The sequence below is a fragment of the Podarcis tiliguerta genome (assembly GCF_965153285.1).
Source record: "Podarcis tiliguerta genome assembly, chromosome: 16".
Taxonomy (NCBI): Eukaryota; Metazoa; Chordata; class Lepidosauria; order Squamata; family Lacertidae; genus Podarcis; species Podarcis tiliguerta.
In genome coordinates this window covers 9,022,518-9,046,975 of record NC_139549.1, presented here as the reverse complement: position 1 = coordinate 9,046,975, position 24,458 = coordinate 9,022,518, and the positions used below count along the sequence as shown (strand labels likewise).

The 24,458-nt window shown below is 47.8% G+C and overlaps 1 protein-coding gene across 1 annotated transcript; it reads right to left on the bottom strand.

The window, feature by feature from the left end:
• Window positions 1-717: 717 nt before the first annotated feature.
• IL6R (interleukin 6 receptor) lies at window positions 718-23,126 on the bottom strand. Its single transcript, XM_083416652.1, has 10 exons — window positions 22,897-23,126; window positions 14,468-14,719; window positions 12,672-12,795; window positions 10,222-10,397; window positions 8,229-8,389; window positions 6,874-7,021; window positions 6,520-6,563; window positions 4,522-4,594; window positions 3,893-3,989; window positions 718-2,511 (listed from the first exon to the last, which is right to left on the bottom strand). Exons 1-10 carry the CDS (start codon window positions 23,075-23,077, stop codon window positions 2,292-2,294), a joined length of 1,476 nt encoding a protein of 491 aa, XP_083272778.1. The 5' UTR covers window positions 23,078-23,126; the 3' UTR covers window positions 718-2,291.
• Between the last annotated feature and the right edge of the window lie 1,332 nt (window positions 23,127-24,458).

The window sequence follows — 24,458 nt, the reverse complement described above, 5'->3', positions numbered from 1 at the left end:
GCCGATTGCTTAAAAAGCAGTGATTTCCGGGCTGTTCGCCCAGGGAAGGTTCAGGTTCGGAAAACAAGCAAGGCACCGTTTGCAGGGAGCAGGCAGGAAAAGAAAGGGAGGGATTGCTCCTTATTGCAAAACATAATTTCAGGGTGGGGTGGGAGAGTTAAGCAGCCACAATGCCATCTGCCCAGGGTACACCAAAAAGGGAAGCGAAAGAAGAAGTTATGCCAGGCATACTCAAAACAACCTCTTAAGCTCCATTAGGCCCTCTCCTGAGTTGGCAGCTTTAATTTAAGCAAAAAACCCAAAGTTGCTAGTCCCTTTCGTTTGCGGAAATATATAAGGAAAATGTGCCCAGGCAGCATATACTCACGGAGGAGAAATGCAATAAATTTAAACTTGTGGGGCTACCTGGATATCTTTTCTTTTTCCCCTGGGCAGGAAGGGGGGGTAAGCTTGCTATTTTGCAAACTATTCCCTCTCTCCTCAGGCCGAAAAATCTGCCTGGGGGGGGGATGTTGGGGAAACGAACATGAATGAATCTTAACGGCTCTTTGGCAGAGCCTTCCTTGGCTGGAATCACCTCCGGAGTTTTGCCTCCCCATAACCTCTAGATTCATCACCGTCTCCTACGTGGGCGACATCTGAGACACAGGGACACCTTTCACGCAAGCAAGCAGAGAAAGCAGCTAACAGCAAAAAAAGTAGTCTGACGCTGTGAACTTTAGAAGAAAAAAGTAAATATCAGTTCTGTTGTTCTGCGGCAGGAAGAAAAAAAAAGACAGAGTAACGCTGGGTTTCGTAACATCCCAGAGCAGCAAAGTTCCCCGTTGGAGGCAACGAGTTGGAGACTTGTTTACACTGCGGAAAGAGTCCTCCCTTTCCTCTTTTAATGCACAGCAAGGACTGTGGGTAACAAAGCCCCTCGCTTTCGAAAGGCCAAATCTCTGTTGCCCCCAGCCAGATTGGGGCCATGTTTATTCCTGCGCAAGACCAGCGGCACAGCCTTGTGCGACGTACCCATGACTCAGGGGCCGTACACATGCTTTCTGTGATGGAGGAGCTTTGCTGTTGTGCTCAGGTCCTGTTTGGGGCTCCCCCTTGGCACAGTTGGCTGGCCTTTGACAGAACAGGATGCTGGACTCGGCCTTGGGGGTGCTCCTGTTGTTCAGTCCAAAGCCTTTCCCATGGTAGGACAGTGAGAAGGACAATTCTGGGACCGACAGTCCAGCTCAGCTAAAAGGCAGTTTTGCACCCGCTCTTTCCAATACATCATAGGACTCTGACTGCACCGGCCCAGCCATAAGGTAGGGTTAGCTGGCTGCCTTGGGGGTGAGTTTCCAGGGGGGCAGGAAGCAGCACTAAACCCCCAGATTTAGTACCTGTCTTCTGCCCCCTTCAACCAGGAAAGAGTTGCCAGACAGATCAGTTCCTTGGCGTGAAATCAGGGAAGACACGAAACGGCACCTTGTCCCGTGGTTCAGCTTTGCGTGCAAAAGCCCCCTGGCCCAGTCCTTTGCTTCCCTAGGCTGGGAGAGACTCCCTGTCTGAAACCCTGGAGAGCTGCTGCCAGTCAGTGTAGACAATACTGAGCCAGACGGAGCAACAGTCTGGCTCGCCAGAAGGCACCGTTCCTTTGAACCAGGTCGCAAAATGTCCTGGGCCGGCCCTGGAATCTGGCCTGGATGCCCTTCCTTGGCATACAGAAAAGGACCAACAATTGATCAAAGTGGTACCCAAAACCACTTCCTCCATCATCTGCCACTTCGGGGGTGACAGCTCCTCCGACCGCAGACAGCTACCTCCCTGACTTCATGAATCCAGGAGGACGGACGCTTCCTGGAAAGAACTTCCAAAATGTACGGACTATTTGTTGTCGGTGCCTCCAACAGTTTTCTCCAGCAGCCACGCTGGGCCGGAAGAAACCTTGCGGCCGTGTGCATCCCCATCACAGAACCCGGGCAGGGACTTGGCAAATCTGCAACCACCATCTTCAGTTTCAAGGACACTTGAGCTCTTCCTGATGAGTGGCGACCAAAATCCTGAACGTGGAGCATCTTTGGAGCGGCCCGACTCCGGACGGAAGAGCAGACACCTTCCCTACGTCTCAGCAGCGTGGGCGGACGGCTTGACGTCAGCGCTACCTGATGTCGGTACGACCCAAGGGACTCTCAACGATGTCCCAGGTGCCTTGGCTGTGCTCCTGACGCTCCACACCCTTCAGGGTACATACGGTGCCCACATGCGGGGACGCTGCGGCACCCAATAACCTCCCTAAATCCGACGTCTGTCGGCTACTACGGCATCAGGAAATAGTCTGCGTTTGAAACATCGTAGGGGCTGTTCTCCGGGATGCTTGGGGTGTCCACAGAGCTTTCGCTGAAGGGCGAGGCGGGAGGGGAGAGGAGAGGAGATGAACTCAGAGGAGGCTCAGGAGCCATGAGGGTCAGGGAGTGTGGTGGGGCGGTGCTGGATTTCTCTTCTCCGCAAGGCGACGTCCCCCATTTTTTCTTGTACCTGAAACAACAAAAAAATGGCAGGTTTTGAGATCACGTTTCTACCATCACATCCACGGGAAGCAGTGAGAACCGCCCACTTGGATGGCTTAAAATGCATTTATACACCCTTAAGGGACGCGGGTGGTGCTGTGGGTTAAACCACAGAGCCTAGGACTTGCCGATCAGAAGGTCGGCGGTTCAAATCCCTGTGACGGAGTGAGCTCCTGTTGCTCGGTCCCTGCTCCTGCCAACCTAGCAGTTCGAAAGCACATCAAAGTGCTAGTAGATAAATAGGTACCGCTCCGGTGGGAAGGTAAACAGTGTTTCTGTGCGCTGCTCTGGTTTGCCAGAAGTGGCTTAGTCATGCTGGCCACATGACCCGGAAGCTGTACGCCGGCTCCCTCGGCCAATAAAGCGAGATGAGCGTCGCAACCCCAGAGTTGGCCACGACTGGATCTAATGATCAAGGGTCCTTTACACCCTTAAGATATCAATGACTTCCCTTCTTCTCTTTCCATGGTTCATTTTTGCATATCATAAATCCCGGGATCTTTTACATAAATGAAACCATTCAGTATTCCATTGATTATGGCATCCATCAAAACTCATTTACACTGTTGAATTTATCTTAATGCTGCCAACGTTTTCAAGTCTACACAATTCCCCCCCATATATTCAATAAACGTTTTCCAATCTTCTTTAAACCTATGTTCTTATTGTTCTCTTATTTTATATGTTAATTCTGCAAGCTGCGCATATTCTGTCAGCTTAAGTTGCTATTCTTCTTTAGTTGTGACCTCGCTCGTTTTCCATTTTGGGGCTAACAAAACACGGGCCGCAGTAGTGGCAGACATAAACAACTGTTTTTGACACCTGGGAATTTCAGTCTGAATTATCCCCAACAGAAAGGACATTGGTGTTTTCTTTGGGGGGGGGAGTAATAATAATAATAATAATAATTTTTATTTATACCCCGCCCTCCCCGACCAAGACCGGGCTCAAATAGGCTATGAGATTAACCCCACTCAGTGGACAGGAATGTGGTCTAAACCCCCCCTTTTAAATCCATATCAATGAAAAGGAAATGACTCACTCTGAAACTCACCTACAGGTGGTACCTAACACCAAGGAAATTAGTGCTAATACGCCCAGGAACCTCACCAAAATGCTGGAGAGGGTGCACCTCCACAGGCACATACCTCCACATGTGGTGGGAGTGTCCCAAAATCCAACTATTCTGGACAACAGCCATACGAGAAATGTGTAAAATAACTAAGCAGGTATTAGAAATCACCCCAGAACTGGCCCTACTAAACATCTTCCAAGGTTTCGTGGATTCACCGCTCCCAGTAATCAACATTCCCCCCCCCAACTCCTGAAAATTAGGTGGTCTTCCTCACCGGAGAATGACTCCAACGACCAAGATGCCAACAATTCCAGTCACGCTTACAGCCAAGATGAGGAACAAGTACAGAGGCGTAGAGGCAGCATTTTCCACTAGAAGGGACAAACAATCAGGGAACACAGTTAGGTCAGGCCACCCTCTTCATTTCCCACAATGCCTCCAGCTTTGCACCTCTCTGGGGCAAAGGCAGGGACCCTCAGGTCCAGGGTTCAAATGTGGCTCTCCATCTGGCCCTCAGCCAGGTTGCCCAGCAGGGAATTCGGCCCTCAGTCCAAACGAGCCTGCCGTGGAGCATTGTGGGAAATCAAAATGCAATTAAAATGGCATTTGTGCCTCACCTTTTTCTCCAAGGAGTTCAAGGTGACATCCATAACTCTCCCCCTCTTCCTTTAATCCTCACCACAACCCTGCGAGTTAGACTAAGCTGAGAGACAGCGTCTGGCCCAAGGTCACCCACAAATAGGGAGCACGGCTATCACCACTAGGGAAGCCTACCTGCCAAAGATCCTTGCTCCCGTCACCCCCAGCCTTTCGCCCGGGCGATGTCCCCGTATTTTTGCAGCCCTTCGCACGTACAAAAAGCCAGCTTTGTACAAGCGAGGCCATGAAAGGTGGCGCACTTACCTGTCGGCTTACTCATGACGACAGGATGCTCAGAAGTGCACTTGGGCTTAACGGTGCTGGCAAAAAGATTGACCTGCAAGAGAGAGAGAGGGGGAAAAAAGGGCTGAGAACAGCCAACTCTGAATAGCTGCATCTCTCCATTTAGACAAGGAACCCTCAGTGGTCAAAAAGAGGAAGCAGAGTTTATTAGGGGCCGGTGTCTCGCCTGCTGAGAGGGGCAGCTGGAGCCTATGTCTTTTGCTAGCGGAGCTGTTTTGAATGCTTGCGGTTGCCATTAATTTGATTTTAATTAATTTTTATAATGGAATGTTTTTAGAATGTTGGATTATTTGATTGTTTGATTATTTAATTGTTGTTAGCCGCCCTGAATCTGGCTTCGGCTGGGGAGGGCGGGATATAAATAAAATTTATTATTATTATTATTATTATTATTATTAGCCTTTTAAAAATTCATTCTCTCAGAATATTTCAGCTGGTATGGAGGCTACAGATTTCCTGAGTCAGAAGGGTGTCTTCATGAAGAGGATTGGGTCCTGGCTGCATTATTGTTATTACTACTATTATTATTATTATTATTATTATTACAGTGGTACCTCAGGTTACAAACGCTTCAGGTTACACACTCTGCTAACCCAAAAATAGTGCTTCAGGTTAAGAACTTTGCTTCAGGATAAGAACAGAAATCGTGCTCTGGCGGCCCGGCGGCAGCAGAAGGCCCCATTACCTAAAGTGGTGCTTCAGGTTAAGACCAGTTTCAGGTTAAGAACGGACCTCCGGAACGAATTAAGTACTTAACCTGAGGTACCACTGTATTATTATTATTATTCACCTTCTAAAGCTCCGTCTCAATGAAATTTGCACATAAGAAAATAGGAAAGAGTTAAAAACACGAAAACAACCAAGATATTTTAAAACAGCATCAAAAATCGAACAAGCGGAGACTTGTGGCCAAGACCCATTGATCCAACTGGGAAAGCCTGTTAAGAGCCAGTGGGGTGTTAGTGGAAACAGGGTTAGACTAGGACCTGGGAGAGGTCAGGGTTCAAATTCTGCCCCTTGGCTATGAAGCTCACTGGGAGACTTTGGGTCAGTAGGCTCCCTTGAGCTCCTTTGAGGAAAAGGTGGGATATAGAATACAGTGGTGCCCCGCAAGACGAATGCCTCGCAAGACGGAAAACCCGCTAGACGAAAGGGTTTTCCGTTTTGGAGGTGCTTCGCAGGACAAATTTCTCTATGGGCTTGCTTCGCAAGACGAAAATGTCTTGCGATTCCTGGGGGTTTTTTTTCGCTCCCCACCCCCTTTTTCTAAGGCACTAAGCTGCTAATAGCCTTTTAGCAGCTAATCCGCTAATCCCTTAAGCCTTTAATAGCCGCTAATAGCCGCTAAACCGCTAATAGCGCTAATCCACTAATAGGGTTGCTTCGCAAGATGAAAAAACCGCTAGACGAAGAGACTCACGGAACGGATTCTTTTCGTCTTGCGAGGCACCACTGTACATAAAATAAATAGTAGCCCTAGGAGGGGAATAGTGTGGGGGTTTCCTAACAACTCTCTGCACCCCCGATGAACTACAGTTCCCAGAATTCTTTGGATGGAAGCCATAACTGCTTCAAGTGGTGTGGTACTGCCACAGGGCCTAACTTTGGAAAACTGAGAAACCAAAACGAACAGATTATCCATTCTCCCCCAACCCCTGACCCCACTGATTGGGGTTGGTGAAAGCTCCTGGTCCACCCACATCTGGAGGGCCATGCCTGAACTTCGGTGACAGGTGGGTAGATTTGGGTTGAAATTTAGGGAAAACACATTGATGGTAAGTGTCCCCCCCCTCCAATGTTAGGATTTTATGAGCCGCCCCCAACAGACAGTGGAAGCGCAGGAACTCTTCTCTTGTTTTTGAAACTACATCGGAGACTGGAGCGGGGTATATATGGACCGCTTGCTGGGACTCTGGAGCCACCACCCAAAAGGCCCTGCTTCTCATGGAAATTACTTACCTCTGAAGGGACCAGCGTGGTTTCTGAGTCACGGTCCTTGGTTTCTGAAATGCCAAGGAGAAAAAGAAGGGATTGAATAAAAAATATATCTGGGGGCGAGGCACGGAGAGAGAGAAAGAGAGAGAGAGAGAGAGAGAGAGATGCTTTGTTGGGCTGCTGGGACAAAAATCTATTTTGAAGCTAGACCCACAAGTCCATCTCCTCAGAGCCTAGGCATCAGTGAATCAGGCTTGCGTATGTGTTCTGCTCACCCCATATATATATACCGTATCCTCTCCTACTAACCACAACATTCCCACAAACCTGCCATATAAGGAAGGGCACGGTAGGGGCAACTGAAAGGGCACTGCCAACCTGTCCAGGGCACTCCAAAGCTCTCCCGGCTCCATTCACTCCAGATTCCTTGGTTGAATTCTTCCCGGGCCCGCACCTGGATGACATGGCGGACACCTGGCATCACGTCAGAGATGGTGTAGGAAGTGTATTCATCCTGAAGGTGAATCTGTAGCCAAGAGAAAGGGAAAGGGGCACAGCTCAGTGGCCTGGCATGCAAAAAGTCCCAGATTTAATCTGCGGCAGCACCGCCAGGTGAGTCTGTGAAAGACGTCTTTCCTGAAACCCTGGAGAGCTGCTGCCAGTCCGTGCAGGCAATGCTGAGCTGGGTGGACCCAGAATCTGATTCGGTACCAGGCAGCTTCCTGCGAAAGCCAGATCTTCAATATGGTACCATGAGGACTGGAAACTTGGTATGTAGGGGAAGGACCAGAACTCAGTTGTACAGCAGATGGGCTGCATGCAACAAGCCCAAGGACCTTGAGGGAGAGCTGCGGATGGTTCTTCAAACCCTGGGGATTTGCCACTGCAAATCAGCACAGCCTAGTGGAGAACCTGTGGCCTTCCAGTTGCCACAACTCCCATCTTCTCTAACCAGTGGCCTGGTTGGCTGGGGCTGATGGGAGTTGTAGTCTGACAGCATCTGAAGGACCACAGGCTCCCCAGCATTGATCCATTAAAAGGTAAAGGTAAAGGTACCCCTGCCCGTACGGGCCAGTCTTGACAGACTCTAGGATTGTGCGCCCATCTCACTCAAGAGGCCGGGGGCCAGCGCTGTCCGGAGACACTTCCGGGTCACGTGGCCAGTGTGACATTGCTGCTCTGGCGAGCCAGAGCCGCACACGGAACGCCATTTACCTTCCCGCTAGTAAGTGGTCCCTATTTATCTACTTGCACCCAGGGGTGCTTTCGAACTGCTAGGTTGGCAGGCGCTGGGACCGAACGGCAGAAGCGCACCCCGCCACGGGGATTCGAACCGCCGACCTTTCGATCGGCAAGCCCTAGGCACTGAGGCTTTAACCCACAGCGCCACCCGCGTCCCATCCCATCTGCGTCCCATCGATCCATTAAAGTGCATTAAATATGTGGTCCCTGATTGGTTGGGATATGTGTCCAGATGTCGCTGGACTACAAATCCAATCACCCTGATCATTGGCCATGCTGGCTGGGGATGATGGGAACTGTAGTCCCAACAACGCCCAGCGGACCACAGGTTTCCCTGCCTCTGGTCTAATGAAAGATGCAGCCAAGAGGCACACAGGAAATAAGGTGGGGACGCCCATTATTTCTGCGGCCTGAAATTGAGCGTTGCAACTTGTACAGGTTCAGGGAATGCCTGCCCTCTCCTCACCCCAAAATCAAAAGTAAGGGCAGACCTTGTTGTATGCTGTTGAGGCTTCCACCCGGTAGCGGATCTCGAACTGCAGGCGGAAGAAGGAGGAGCCCCAAGAGGGAGGTTTGCGCCAGGTCACAAACAGTTTTCGGGGGTGCAGCTCCACGTTCCTCACCTCCACGTCGACTGGTGGGTCTGGCTTCACTGGGGGGGGGGGGGGCGGGGAGATCAGCCAGAAAGGTTTAAAAAAACTGATACTTACCCTTACTTTCCCCAGAAAAATCAGAGGCTCACTATGTCAGGTTCCTATTGGAAGACCGGACAAATGCTAGAACAGTAGCAGTAGCAAAGTTTTTATCGGTGGTTGCAAGAACGAATAATCCCTATATTCTGAACAAAATGCTTGTTTGACCTGGAGGTAGGCTGTATGAATTGTATACTGCTTTGTAATGATTTGTGGGGTCTCTGGACTGTAATAAAGATTGATTATGATAATCAGGTTTAAAAAAGGAGAAAGGAAAGTCCCTCTCTCTCTCTCTCTCCTGTTTTCTGCAATGTCATCGATGTAATATTGGAGCATTTGTGCTGGATTCATTGTGGACCGGAGTATCAAAAGAGAACCAAACTCCCTTTCCCACAGACAACACATTCACAATTAGATAAACAAGACTTGGTTCATTCACATCTTGACTACTGCAGTATAGCTTTCTCTCTTTGATTTCTTTTCCTATTCCTTCTGTGGTACATCACATAACTGGTGTATGTGCACAGACATGCATTTATTTATTTTTAACTAAACGGCCAATGGTATGTTTTGATCAACATCATATGGAGATGAGGTGGTAAAAACAAACTGGTCTGTGAAAATGCCCCATTCCTCCATAGCATGCTCCTCTAGCTTTTATCTTTGTATTCCAGTAAGTTATTTTGCTCTCATTGTTGAAAAGCAAAAACCTTGCATACCTTATTTGATTGGATAATTTCAATGGTTTTCTTTTATCGTTGTACAAACAAGGACGATTTTATAACTTTTTTGTACGTAGCTGTTACATGCAGAGCAATCTGTCTTTAAGTAGGGGTAAATTACTCTAAACAAAAATTTGATCTTGGATAGTTTTCCCTTCAAGTAAAGCGTCTTGTTGTTTAAATAAACTTTTCGTTTAAAATAAAAACAAAACCTTCCCAAATCTCCCAACCTTCAGCTTCATTAAAAAGGTAAAGGGACCTCTGACCGTTAGGTCCGGTCACGGACGACTCTGGGGTTGCGGCACTCATCTTGCTTTATTGGCCGATGGAGCCGGTGTACAGCTTCTGGGTCATGTGGCCAGCATGACTAAGCCGCTTCTGGCAAACCAGAGCAGCGCATGGAAATGCCATTTACCTTCCCACCAGAGTGGTACCTATTTATCTACTTGCACTTGGACATGCTTTCGAACTGCTAGGTTGGCAGGAGCAGGGACCGAGCAACGGGAGCTCACCCCGTCGTGGAGATTCAAACCGCCGACCTTCTGATCGGCAAGCCCTAGGCTCTGTGGTTTAACCCACAGCGCCACCCACATCCCTCAGCTTCATTAGATGCTCACAAATTCAGATGTTATGAGAGAGTGAGAAAAACCTCTCTCTGTCGACCATCCTAGGAAGGAAGATGATAAGAGTTCACGGTCGCTTCCCAGCCATGTTAAACCATTCACGGCACATGAGGAGAATGACCAGGGGCTCGGGACGGATTCCGGGGGCCAAATGGAGAGGTCTGGGGGGCCGCAGACTGATGCTCCCCCAGTCCTGATTCTACACTTTATAGAATTATGAATTGGTGGAGTTGGAAAGCACCAATTTTTGCCCCATGTAGGGCTCGAAAGCACAGCCCTGAGATCAAGAGTCTCATGCGCCCAGGAACATTTGGGAGAATTTGCAAGCAGCAAAAATGTGCAGGGAGGAGAGTCGGGCACGGGCAGATTCACTCCAGCTCCAGCACAACATGCGCCCTGACACATGGCATACCAGCCCCGATTCAGAGTAAAGGGGCTGCTACTCACACAGATTTTCAGTGCTGATGAAACTGTGGCTGCTCAGGGCTCCCGCCAGGTTGAAGATGCAGACGGACACCTTCAGGATGTGCACGTCGTCAGCGATTCCTTCAATGCGGCAAGAGAACTTCCGGGACTTGGCGTAATAGCGGCAGGGCTGCTCGACGCGGTTCACCCCGACGAAACTAGAGAACACAGGGGGAAAGTGTTAAGTTGTGGGCGAACATATCAGACAACACAGCGTTCTTCAAACAGCTCTTCTTTATTCTGAGACCAGAACGGAACTGAACTGAAGGGCTCAGTCAGCCTGCTTATATAGAGCTCCAGTACAACGTTACTGTAGCAACTTTCTAAAACTATCCAATCACTGAACGTCACTTTCGATCCTTCATTTGCATAAAAACTATCCAATCACTGAACGTCACTTTCGATCCTTCATTTGCATACAAACTATCCAATCACTGAACGTCACTTTCGATCCTTCATTTGCATACAAACTATCCAATCACTGAACGTCACTTTCGATCCTTCATTTGCATACAAACTATCCAATCACTGAACGTCACTTTCGATCCTTCATTTGCATAACTATCTACAGTATCCCCCTGCTGGCCCAGGGTTAGAACTTCAATACATAACAGAAAGCACATGGAATGCTCAGCCGGAGGAAGGGAAGACACTGGATCTCGGCACAGTTGAGCACAGCCGGCATTTAAATGCCATGCCTCACCAGCTACAGCGCATGGCAGCAGCCGATGAGCTGACCCTGCCTTGAAATTAATGGGCGCAGCTGACGGAAGGCCGGTTGATTTCAACAGATCTCTGCGGGTGATCAAGGCTGGTATGCACTGTGCATTTAAAGCACATGTGTGTGTGTGTGTGTGTTTTCTATTCATCTTGCACTTAACAGCAGACCCACCTAATCTGCACTTCCCAAAACAATGTGCAAATTGAAACACAGCCATGCTTTTGAAACTTACACTTCTCCAAATTTTGCAACGGGAACAAAACCCCCCCGCATATACTGTACTTCAATAAGGTGTGGGTAAAAAAATGCACACACTGGCGAAATCGTCATGCACAATTGTACCTTTGTACGCTCAAAAATAAAATAAAATGTGCCTATTAAGGAAAATTACATACTGTGTAATTTCACTATACTGTGCATATTAATCGCCTTCGTCTCAAGGCGATTCACACATCAGATAAATTAAAAATAGTTAAAAGCACAAAACAACTGATGCATTTCAAACTGATACATTTCAAACAAGACGGAGACCCTAATAAACGGCCCTTGTGATTCAAGACCCATTGATCTAGCAGGGAAAGCCTAACAGAACAAAAATGTTCTGACTCTCCTTCCCTGAAGATTCACAGCGATCAATAACTTAGTCAGTAGAGCACGAGACTTTTAATTTCAGGGTTGGGGGTTCAATTGGATACCCCATAAGGAAAAAGGAGCAGTTTTTTCTTTTAACAAATTCTATGATTCTAACTTCTAGGTGATAGATAAGGCAGTCTGTGGCGATCACACGGGTTCTCCGGACGTTTCACCGTCTATTGATTCCTGTGCCACCACTTTATTTCTCGCTGCCACCACCCAGGCCCTACCTGGTACAATACTGAGTCCAGTCAGGGTTAAAATGGAACATAAACTTCTCTTTATTTATTGCAGTTTAACAAGCGTGTGGTTTCATAAACGGTATTGGTCAATTACAATCATGGGGTGCCTATCCAGACCTATAACTTTCGCTACCTGCTCTTACTCACTAAACCACCTCTCAGATATTTGCTTGTCTTCCTAGCCCCTAACTGTTCCTGACTCAGCTTATTTCACTACACTAACTCAACCTACCCCCAGACTCTATCCCAATTCACTCCCACTCCAACCAACCACCCAACTCCAAACGAACTGTCCCCTTCGCCCCTTCCAGAGCTGGTTTTATAGTCCCTCTGACTCCACCCCCTGGGTTCTGATTGGGTAACCTGTTTAACTATTTCACCTCCAGCACTCTCATATGTTAACGTCACACAGTCTCTCTGGTGATATCTAGTAGGGTAAATTAGCATTGGAATACAGAAGAATTCCCATCAGGATTTACTTTATCAGCGCAAACCAGTGGCGTAGCGTGGGGGGTGCAGGGGGGGCCAGCCGCACCAGGCGCAACATCTGGGGGTTAGGGTAAGGAGGCGCAAATCCACAGGTTAGGGGGCGCAAATCCACGGGTTAGGGGGCGCAAATCCACGGGTTAGGGGGCGCAAATTACTTGCCTTGCCCCGGGTGCTGACAACCCACGCTACGCCACTGGCGCAAACTGATGTGGAAATATAGAAAAGCGAACTCAAGATCAGGGTGGGGGTGGGAATGACAGGGATGCCCGTTGCTAACCCAACAACCTCGACATCCCTCATATCGTATCCGCTCCCACGGTTTAAATGTTTCCCCAGCCTCCACTCACTTTTTCTGCACCCACATCCTGGCTTTGGTGTGGCTGGACATCCCACGTGGCGTCTTCCACTCGCAGAAAATGTCCTTGGCTAAGCTCTTTCGGAAGCAGGTGAAGTTTGGTGCCTCTGGCGGTTCTGAAAAGAGGGAAGAGACTGTTTACGTGGAGGGAAGGATACGCAGCCTTCCGCATATGCTCAGGAACTCCGGTGCTGGCTAGTTAGTTCAGTTTAACAAAGTTCACCGGATTCCCTCTGTATATACAAAGGTCTGGCTTGTTTCGTTCCTCATTTCACTTGCATGCGCCACCTTCTCAAAGCTAAAACCATGCGCAAGGCTGCTTACCCTACGGGATTTATTATTATTATTATTTTACAAAATTACAAAAGCATTCCTAAAGAACAAACCAACCATCAAAAAGTGTACAACCCAACAATTTGCACATGAATCACAGTAAGATCCAAGATAAAGTGTATCAATAAAAGGAAAAAGCAACGGTTAACAACCGTCTCCCTCGGGAGGCTGCAGACTCTCCTTCATCAGAGATTTTTGAAGCAGTGGTTGGATGGCTACCTGTCATGGATGCTTTAGTCGCACGGGGTGGGTCTAGATGACCCTCAGGGTCCCTTCCGATTCGACAATTTTATGATTCTATAATAGCCCAGCCCAAGTGTCAGTTCAGCAGCCTCAGCTTCTGTAGCTGGAGGCAGTCAGGGTCCCAATTTGTCTATATAGAAGCTTTATTCTCTATAATGATGGAACTCACAGGTATAGAACACTTTTATTTTTAATAATAATAATAATAATAATAATAATAATAATAATAATACCCTGCCCATCCAATTGGGTTGCCCCAGCCACTCTGGACAGCTTCCAACAAATATAAAAGCAAAATACATATTGATTGATAGATAATATAATATAATATAATATAATATAATATAATATAATATAATATAATATAATATAATATAATATAATATAATATAATATAATATAAATTTATTAAATGGAAATGGAATCTTTGGAAAAGTCCACGCTTTTTTCAAATGTATACATTTCATTCATTTTACAATAATTTTAACATTACAATGTTTGACTTCCTTCCCCCTCTTTCTGCGGTTCCTTAAATATTTTTTTAAAAAAATATCTTCTGCCTTACCAAATTCATTTTATTTGCTCGTTTCATTATCTACTTTAAATATAAACTCTTATGACACTGCAGGTTATTACAATAATCCTGCCAATGTTTCTTTCTGTTTGCAATTTATCTGTAAATCACACACACACACAAATACAAATATACTTTCTTATCCCTTTGGAGCTCTGCTGTATCTTTGTAATTCTCTTTCCAGGCTGTGGCGTTTTACGGTTTAAATGTCTGGTTCTTCTTTTATTTCTCTTTGCTGTGTTGCGCTATTTATCATTATCATTATTATTAGTTAACAAATCGTATATCCCCTAAAACATCCGAGCCACACCAGGAAGCATCTCCCATCCTTCCCAGGCGAACAGAACACGAATAACAAGTGATGATACCGTTGCCCGAGGAGGGTGCAATGGGGGTGGGGCGGAGGAGGGGGCGTGTCCTGGGGAGAGGGGGCATGGTCACGAGGAATCCCGAGGGCCAGGTAGAGAGGCTTGGTGGGCCACATTGGGCCTGAGATTCCCCTGCCCTGGCTCAGGCCCTGGGAAATCCATTCCAAGGAAGAGGGAGGGCAGTAAATGACCCAGCCGGGCGACAACAAAACCCAGGCATGCTGCAGCTGAGCAGAAAGGGCCCTAACCCTCTCGAAGCGTCTCCCTCACCTTCTACCATCAGGCGCAGGGAGCAAAGGAGGCGCCGGCTGTCGGTGTAGCAAGCGTAGCGGCCGGAGTCACTGAAATATACCGACGGCAGGAAGAGGCTGGGTCCAGGGATCACCTGCCTGCCGGCGGATGCGCTCAGGTTCCTTCCATTGAAGATCCAGTGCACCTGAGTGATGTTCTCTAGCTCCCCCTCCAGGCAGGGCAGGGTGACGTTCATCCCAGGCTGAACCAGAATCGTATTGGGAGACACAGCTGGGGGCGGAAAAAATGAGGAAAGAAGAGAGAAAAATGGCCGTCAGGTTATTTCCCCAGAGTCGTTTATCCTCTCTTCCCTGAGCTGAACCAAATACAGTGGTACCTCGCAAGACGAATGCCTCGGAAGATGAAAAACTCGCAAGACGAAAGAGTCTTTCGTTTTCTGAGTTGCTTCGCAAGACGGATTTCCCTATGGGCTTGCTTCGCAAGACGAAATGTCTTGCGCCTTTTTTAAAAAACCGTCAATGCATTCCTATGGGAAACCGTCAATACACAGTGGTGCTTCGCAAGACGAAAAAACTCGCAGAACGAAAAAATTCGCAGAACAAATTAATTTCATCTTGCGAGGCACCACTGTAGTGTCATATCTTGGGTTACAGACGCTTCAGGTTGCGTTTTTTCAGCTTACGGGCCGTCGAAACCCGAAAGTACTGGAACGGGTTACTTCTGGGTTTCGGCGGCCGCGCACGTGCAGAAGCGCTAAATCGCACTTTGCGCATGTGCAGAAGTGCCGAATCGCAAGCTGCGCGTGCGCAGATGCACTGCTGCGGGTTGCGAATGCTGCGGGCTGCGAATGTGCATCCCACACGGATCACGTTCTCAACCCGAGCGTCCAGTGTATACAGAAATCATAGAATTGCAGGGCTAGAAGGGACCCTGAGGATGGTCTAATTCATGAATATGCAGCCGTCCCACACAGCGATGGAGAACCGGGCGCAAGCTAGCAAAATGAATTCCCATAGGGACAAATGTCAGGTTCTGCACTTAGACAGGAAGAACCATGTGCTCTCACCTTTTCCACCCGTTCGAGTACGCGCGCTTGGTCTTTCCCGCCTCTCATAGAATCATAGAGTTGGAAGAGACCACAAGGGCCATCGAGTCCAACCCCCTGCCAAGCAGGAAACACCATCAGAGCACTCCTGACATATGGTTGTCAAGCCTCTGCTTAAAGACCTCCAAAGAAGGAGACTCCACCACACTCCTTGGCAGCAAATTCCACTGTCAAACAGCTCTTACTGTCAGTAGATTAGTTTCAACACCCTCCCTCGCAGGTCCCCTTCTGTCTGTCCTCCATCTGAGCAAGGCAGAGGCACGGTCAGAGTTCAAGGATGCCATCCCAGTCAGGAAGGAAATGTTCAGCAGGCAAAGCGAGGCCAGGCTTGGGGAGAGGGGCTGTGGCTTGGGGACAGTGTCAAGGGCCAGAGGGAAAAGTCTGGGGGGCCACAACTCCATTCCTGGGTTGCGGGGCTTGGAGGCTTCTAAGCTTGGAGGACAGGGTCAAAATCTTAGGAAAGATACAGGGAGAGAGATAAAATTTAAGAATGCAATATATATAAAATACAATATAATAGATATTTTGTATGATGAAGGATTTTGCATTGTGGGAAGTAGTTATGGTTGGTAGAGTAAGAGATTAAGGATGTCATGTGTGTACAAATGTACAGCGGAACCTCGGTTTTTGAGCGTCTCAGAAGCAGAATGTTTCGGTTTTCAGACGCAAAAAACCCGGAAGTAATTTCTCCCGTTTTTGAACACGCCTCGGAAGTCGAATGGCTTCCGAGGTGCATTTCTCAATTTTCTCAATTGAATTTTCCGACCTCCCATTGTGCCTTGGTTGTTGAATGTTTCAGAAGTCAAACCATCTTCCGGAACGGATTATGTTCGACAACTGAGGCTCCACTGTATTATTATTATTATTATTATTATTATAATAATACCTGCCTTTCCCCATAAGGTCAAGGGCAGGTCCCAACAATTTAAAATACAACATTAAAAACATTATATATCAATTTGGATCTACATTATTTTAGCTTTTCAGAGCACATGCTGCATTTTGTAGAAATAATAAAAGTTTTTAAAAAGTAAAGTAAGGTAAAGGGACCCCTGACCATTAGGTCCAGTCATGGCCGACTCTGGGGTTGTGACGCTCATCTCGCTTTATTGGCCGAGGGAGCCGGCATACAGCTTCCGGGTCATGTGGCCAGCATGACAAAGCTGCTTCTGGCAAACCAGAAAAGCCGTTTACCTTCCCGCTGGAGTGGTACCTATTTGTCTACTTGCACTTTGACGTGCTTTCGAATTGCTGGGTTGGCAGGAGCAGGGACCGAGCAATGGGAGCTCACCCCGTCGCGGGGATTCGAACCGCCAACCTTCTGATCAGCAAGTCCTAGGCTCTGTGGTTTAACCCACAGAGGCACTTGTATCAAATTCTGTGTGGCGTTGTGAAAGTGGATGGAGAGAGAGACCATTTCCCCCTAATAGTACAACCCAGGAGGGTCATTCAGCGAAGCTGAAGGTTGGGACAGTCAGGGCGGGCAGAAGGTATGACTGCTCACAGCGCATGGCTGAACTATGGAACTCTCTGCCACAAGAGCCACTGATGGAGAGTTGCCAGTGTGCTCAGGTCCTGTTTGAAGGTTTCCTATTGAGGCATCCGGTTGGCCGCTGTGAGAGAAAGATGCTGGACTGATTGGGCCTTTATGAAGTCCAAACCATCAGGGCTCTGAACCTCAGCTCCTTGGAATCACGAGTGGGTAAATAATAATAATATAATAATAATTTATTATTTATACCCCACCCATCTGGCTGAGTTTCCCCAGCCACTCTGGGTGGCTCCCAATCAAGTGTCAAAAACAGTACAGCGTTAAAAGTGCTATAGGCCAGGATATTAATAGGCAAGATATTAATAGGCAATAGGATATTAATAGGCAATAGGATATTAATAGGCAATAGGATATTAATATTAATAGGCAAGATGTTAAATTGTTCTTATATGCAACAACAGCGGCAAGAATATTGTTAGCCCAGAAATGGAAGCAAGAAGAAATTCCGACGAAAGAAGAATGGCAAACGAAAATAATGGACTATGCAGAATTAGACAAAACGACAGTAAGGATTCGAAACCCGCGGGACCAGAGATTTACAGAAGATTGAAAGAAGTATATGAATTACTTGAAGAGCAACTGTAATCAACAAATTGCGCTAGTAGGGCTACAAGAAGTTTTGCAAGGAGAAATATACGAACTGTTATAAAGTAGAAAAAGATAGAGATATTGGTTACGAGTTTGAAATGTAATAGGGAAAATAAGAAATGCATACTCAGAGATTAGACTGGAAAATTTTCAGACAGGACTGATGGAAGTCAAAAAATTGAATAAGATGTAAAAGTATGTTTAACTACTGTTGAAAACGGTATGTTAAATAACTAATAAAAATTTATATTTAAAAAAAACCGAGTGGGGAAAGTCCTGTTGCGCTTGTTTCCTGTTTACATCTGTAGACGTCAGGTTGGCCACCGTGAGAAAAGGACGCGGGCCTCGGATGGTCTGCTGGCCTGATCCTGCAAGCTCTTCTTCCTATTTCTCAGCTGGAGAAAGGGGCACGGCTAGCAGGCAGCTGCCATAATGAAGCAGAAGCTGTCCCAGGAGGATATGCTGCAACATTTTGTTGCAAACCCCACTTTCCCACACAGTTACATAAACAGGCCAGGCAGATTAATTCATTCTGGCTGGTTGGTAACCTGTTTGTGTGTTGGGGGGGGGAAGGGGGGCACAGTCACCTCTGCACTGCTTTGCCCACCCAGTAAATATTGACAAAAGCTACCTTCACCTTTCCAGGAGTGGTATCCTAGCAACAGGAAAGGACACGCTGTGCGGGGGGGAAAGCACCCCCCTCACCTTGCTCTATGAGGCCCCTCCAATGGCGAAATCCACCACTCAGCATGAGTGGTACCCAGGTTACATCAGAGGCCCTCATCCACAGCATACAGCCCAAGCACATTTCGTGCACATAGCTTCCCCAAAGGGATTTTGGAAAATGTAGTCTGCATATACTCCGTATAGTTAAAGCTATGGTTTTCCCGGTAGTGATGTAGGGAAGTGAGAGCTGGACCATAAAGAAGGCTGATCGCCGAAGAATGGATGCTTTTGAATTCTGGTGCTGGAGGAGACTCTTGAGAGTCCCATGGACTGCAAGAAGATCAAACCTCTCCATTCTGAAGGAAATCAGCCCAGAGTGCTCACTGGAAGGGCAGATCCTGAAGCTGAGGCTCCAATACTTTGGCCACCTCATGAGAAGTGAAGACTCCCTGGAAAAGACCCTGATGTTGGGAAAGATGGAGGGCACAAGGAGAAGGGGACGACGGAGGACGAGGTGGCTGGACAGTGTTCTTGAAGCTACCAGCATGAGTTTGACCAAACTGCGGGAGGCAGTGGAAGACAGGAGTGCCTGGCGTGCTCTGGTCCAGGGGGTCACAAAGAGTCGGACACAACTAAACGACTAAACAACAACAAAGTTTACTCTGCACAGAGCTCCACTTCCCAGCCCATTAACAAACAACAGACTATCGCTGGAAGAATTGCAGCAGCTGTCAATCCGCTATCCAGGTAAGTTCTACAGTAGGTGGGTTCCTTGCCCTTTCTTGCAGTCTCTCCTCCCGTTGCTCTCGAGTCGAATTAATCTGCTTTTTGGGAACCCGGCTGGGCTGTCGGGGGGGGGGGGAGTGATTAGCATCTTGGGGGAAAGGTCATTTGGGGGGGGTGTATCTATCGCTGAGTGGGCAACACGGCCCGCACCCCCTCTGACTTTCCCTGCTGCGTTGCCGAAACCCGGGACGCAACGAAATGTCAACAGCCCAAAGCAAACAGTCCGTTCACCTCCCTGGGCTGGCCTCTTGGCCCTTCCTGGTCCTCTGCCAAGAACAGCCGGTACTTGGCCACGGAAAGATCACGGCGCTCTGCTAATCCGGGAGCTTTCATCGCATGGATTCAGGGAAGAGAGACACGGTGCCCACAACCAGGCTTAGGCCCAGACTATCTGAAAGATCGTATCCTCTCATACAGATCTGCCAGGGCTCTGAGATCTCTCAGTTCCATCACCCCCACAGTCCCAAATGGTGAGGACGCGGGACAGGGCCTTCTCAGTGGCTGCCCCCAAACTGTGGAACTCCTTTCCTCAGGAAGCTAGACTGGCTCCCTCCTTGCTGTCTCCCTGCCAGCAAGCAAATGCTGTTTTGTTCCACTAGGACTCGTGAATGTGCTTTTAACAGTGCTGTCCCGTTTTCACTGCCCACATATTAATAAGATTTGGGTGGTTTTTTAAAAAAGAAATATTGCTTTAATTTTATTATTACACTTTGATGATGATCTTTTATATGTTTGTACCTTTTTGGTTTTTGACCTGTATTGTTTTTAATTTGCCTAAGCCACTTTGAGTTCCAGTCTGGGGGAAAGGCGGTGTATAAATAAATATCTAGAGATAATGCCAAGGTTGCAGGTTCAATCCCCATAAGGGACAACTGCCTTGCAGGGGGTTGGACTAGATGACCCTCAGGGTCCCTTCCAACTTTATGATTCTATGATGATCAATATCAAACAGGTGTGGGGCCCTCCAGGTGTGCCTAAACTACGACTCCCATCATCCCCTGCTATTAACAATGTTGGCCTTCTTTTAAAGCAAAGGCCTTTTTTTAAAAAAAAGAAAAAGGTTTTAAAGTAGTGCTGAACTGTTTGGACACCTCTTCTTATTTTAATAGATTTAGTTTTATTTCGTTTTAATTCTGTTAGGGCTTAATTCTTTTTAAACGAACCTCTTCTACATGTTTTTATCCGTGTTGTTTTTAATTTGTGTAAGCGGCCTTGAGTCCCGGGACTGGGAAGGATGTGAATAAATATACTGTAATAGCAGCAGAAGCAGCACGGTTTTCACAGTATGATTTGGGGCTTGATCCTGGCTTACCAAATGGCATATTAGCTACAGAAAGACAACACAACTGCGGTTTCGTTATCAACTTAGGAGGAAGAGGAGCCACACAGAAAGATTTTTTTTTTTAAGGTTTCTAAATCGAGCCTCCTGCCTTCTTCCTGCTGTTGGTTTTCTTTCTTGAGAACTTAAAAGATCTGGTTTGCATACAGGAGGTATCAGGTTCGAATTCCGACACCTCCAGGTAGGACTAGGTAAAGACCTCTAAAACCCTAGAGATCCGCTGCCAATCAATGCAGGCAGAGAGAGATGGACCTATGATTTGATCATTTTTTTAAAAAAATGGTTCATATCAATATAATAATGAGAATAAATAATAATAAATAATTCTCAAGAGCAGCAGGTCTGAACACATGTCATCTCTGGAAGCAGAGAAGGTCACTTTCCATTGACGACTGGAATATGGATGAGTCAGTTAAACTAATGTAATTAGTGCTGGAGAAAGTTGTTCAGCTGTCTGAACGGTTTAGGAGTCAGAAAACCCATTGCTGGTTCTGCAGCAAATTGCCCTGAGATCCACCAGCTTCCGCCTGTCCTTAATGTAGTTTCATTGTTCTATAGATAAGGCAGGCAAGGCGGCATACAACACAAATCTCCCCCAAGAAAAATAATCTGGAGAACTGTAGTTTTAAGGCGCTGGGAATTGTAGCATTGTCAGAGGCAATCCCGGGGTTCTGCAGGGGATGCTATGTGGTTTAGATATTTGGTGCGCCCGCAACCACAGATAAGATAGCCCTTATCTTCCTCTATCCTGCTGCAACCACCATTCGGAGCCGGCGGCGCGATCATTCAAGAATCTCAAACCACTTCTCCCCTCCATCCAGCCTATTCTCACAGACCGAAAACTCAGAGGTGTGTGGCCTTCCCAAAGGTGATCCCCGGACTCCATTCCGCTCTCAAGCGCTAACCACTAGGCGCCACATCTGTGCCGTCCCCTCCACCCAGACCCCTAAACGCCAGCCCCTTCCACACGGCGCAACGACAAGTTATAGGAAGAAAAAGAAAATAGAGAACCAACAATTCAGTTTCTCCAAACTTTTGAGGGGTGGGTGCACACACAATTTGCAGGCGCACAATTTGCCAGATTAAATGTGCCAAACTGAAATTGCAGAGGCTTCACCTTTCCATTCACTGCCTTATTATCCCAATAAATGTCCACTGACAGAAAGCCCAGTTGAAGGAGCGTGGTATAGTGGTTAGAGCAGCGATGGGGGGAAACCTGGGGGCACCTTCCATATATACCAAAGCTGCAACTCAACTCATATGTCAATATTTCATATGTCATATAATCAATATTTGAGCCTGGCAGCGTCTGAACTGTGGAACTCCCTGCCTATTGATGTTACCTCTTTTCTGCACCTGCTATGAACATGTTTGTTTTAGTCAAGCCTGCCTAGAAACACAGAACACTGATGCACGAGTTCGAATCTGGTTTTTAGCTTATCGTTGGTTTTAACAATTTGTTGAATATTTCTGGATTTTGGGCTCTTTTTAACTGGCTGTTCTTAAGATGAAATTTGACCCCAGGGTAAAAGTGTCTTGAGGCACTTCCTTAAAAATTTCATTCTGTCAGCTTAGCCTGTGTACTTCCTTGCTGTGAGAGTCAAATGATGGGAGAAGGAACAGAGAGATCGATCATAATAAATTTAATTAAGTTCATCCTGACAAGGCAGACAATCTCTTGCTCTTAAGAAGAAACATACCCCCTGTTAGCGTTTCCCTAAAATGCCATTTTCTCTCAGCCTAACAGGGCTTTTGTGAGGATTAAACGAAAGGAGAAATAAATCTAATAAATAAATTTAATACATTTCCTCCTTACAGGGCAGGCACCTCTTGTTCGAAACATGCCCCCAAGGTAAAAAAAAAAAGGGGAGACCCCCCCTAATTTTTCACTCTCTCAGCCTAACCTACCTACAGGCTTGTTGTGAGGATTAAATGAAAGGAGAAATAAATCTAATAAATAAATTTAATACATTTCCTCCTTACAGGAGGAATTGTTTGAAACGTGCCCCCAGGATAAAAAAAAGGGAGACCCCCCCCTAATTTTTCATTCTCTCAGCCTAACCTACCTCACAGGGTTGTTGATAGGATCAAACGAAGGAAAACATAGAAAAAATATTTAAAAATTCATCCTTACAGGGCAGGCACCTCTCGTTCGAAAGATGCCTCCACGATTTATGTTTAAAGGAGATTTTCCCTTTATTTTTTTCCCTTCTCTCTCAGCCTAACCTACCACACAGGGTTGCTGTGAGGCTCAAAGGGAACAGATCGCTGGGCGCAATCGTTGGAAGAAGCGCATTTTTGCAGGGCAAAGGACTGGGGGGCTGGCTCGTTTCCACAGCGTCGCGCAAATATTTAACCCGTGCCAACCAGCCCCGCGCATGCAATGGGCGAAACAGGTCTCTTTTTCTCACCCGGCTTCGGGCACAACTGCTCTTGATCCACCAAGCCGCTTGCAGCCGCGACCAGCTGCGCCACCCAGGAGACCCCCAGCAGCCACATGGTGCCAGGCAGGTGCCAGCTGCTGCTGCCGCCCCCCCGGCTTCTTCCAGCCAGACCCCCCGGGCTGCTGTGCCACCTTCGCCTTGGCACCATCCTCGCTCAAGCAGCCAAGCGTTTGAGGAACTGTCCCGAGGGGAGGCTGCTGCTGCTCCTGCCGCCTGCCTGGCAGGGTTGCTCTGGTTGGTTGTGCAAGCCGGGGCGGGGAGGTGGGTTGTGCAATGGGGTGGAGCTGAAAGGGGAAGCAGGGCTGGGGGGCAGAGTGACAGCGATGGGGTGGGGAAGAACCCTCCGCAAGAGAGGCCGCCCCAAACCCCTTGGCTCAGCGTTTCATTTTTAACTTCTGTTTTTAAATTTGAAAGGAGAGGCGCTAGATCTCATGGAGGAAATCTGGAAAAGACCCTGCCGCCCAGAACCAGAGTTTGAAAGAAGGGCCGTCTAGTCCAGGGGTCAGCAAACTTTTTCAGCAGGGGGCCGGTCCACTGTCCCTCGGACCTTGTGGGGGGACGGACTATATTTTTTTGGGGGGGGAGGGAATGAACGAATTCCTATGCCCCACAAATAACCCAGAGATGCATTTTAAAGAAAAGGGCACATTCTACTCATGTAAAAACACGCTGATTCCCGGTCCGCCCGTGGGCCGGGTTTAGAAGGCGATTGGGCTGGATCCGGCCCCCGGGCCTTAGTTTGCCTACCCATGGTCTAGTCCCAACCCCTGCAAGGCAGAGAATCTTTTACTTAATATAGGGCGTTCAAACCCTGAGATTTTAAGAGCTTCCTGCCAGCTTTATTAACTGAACTCAATCCACCTAGAAGAGGGCAGCTGCATATAATAAAACTGAGCTGCCTGCTTTCCAAAGGCGCAGGTTTGCCCTATGTGAAGCCTCCTTGGGCAGCAGCAGTGTACCTCCACACAGGCTTATTTGCTGGGAGTGGAAGTGCAAGGGGTATTTGCAACTGTGATGCAAACAGTCGCGGCTCCCCCTCCCCAGAGAATCCTGGGAATTGTAGTTTATTAAGGGCGCTGAGAGTTGTTAAAGGTAAAGGGCCCCCTGACCATTAGGTCCAGTTGTGGCCGATTCTGGGGTTGTGGCGCTCATCTTGCTTTATTGGCCGAGGGAGCCGGTGCACAGCTTCCGGGTCCTGTGGCCAGCATGACTAAGCCGCTTCTGGCGAACCAGAGCAGCGCACAGAAATGCCGTTTACCTTCCCGCAGGAGTGGTACCTGTTTATCTACTTGCACTCTGACGTGCTTTCGAACTGCTAGGTTGGCAGGAGCAGGGACCGAGCAACGGGAGCTCACCCCGCCGCGGGTATTCAAACCGCCGACCTTCTGATCGGCAAGTCCTAAGCTCTGTGGTTTAACCCACAGCGCCACCCGCATTAGGAGACCCCTATTCCCCCTCACAGAGCTACAATTCCCAGAAGCGAGCAGCGGTGCCAACTTGAATAAAATATTGGGCAGGGCAGGTAAAAT

Bases quoted from the DNA above. Each gene is read 5' to 3' on its own strand.
- IL6R (XM_083416652.1), bottom strand. From the start codon at position 23,077: ATGGTGCCAAGGCGAAGGTGGCACAGCAGCCCGGGGGGTCTGGCTGGA. The intron at 10,398-12,671 runs GTGAGTGGAGGC...TGTGTTCTCTAG, and splicing joins AGGATGTGGGTGCAGAAAAA to TTTCGTCGGGGTGAACCGCG. The intron at 8,390-10,221 runs GTGAGTAGCAGC...CCCCCCCCCCAG, and splicing joins CATCAGCACTGAAAATCTGT to TGAAGCCAGACCCACCAGTC.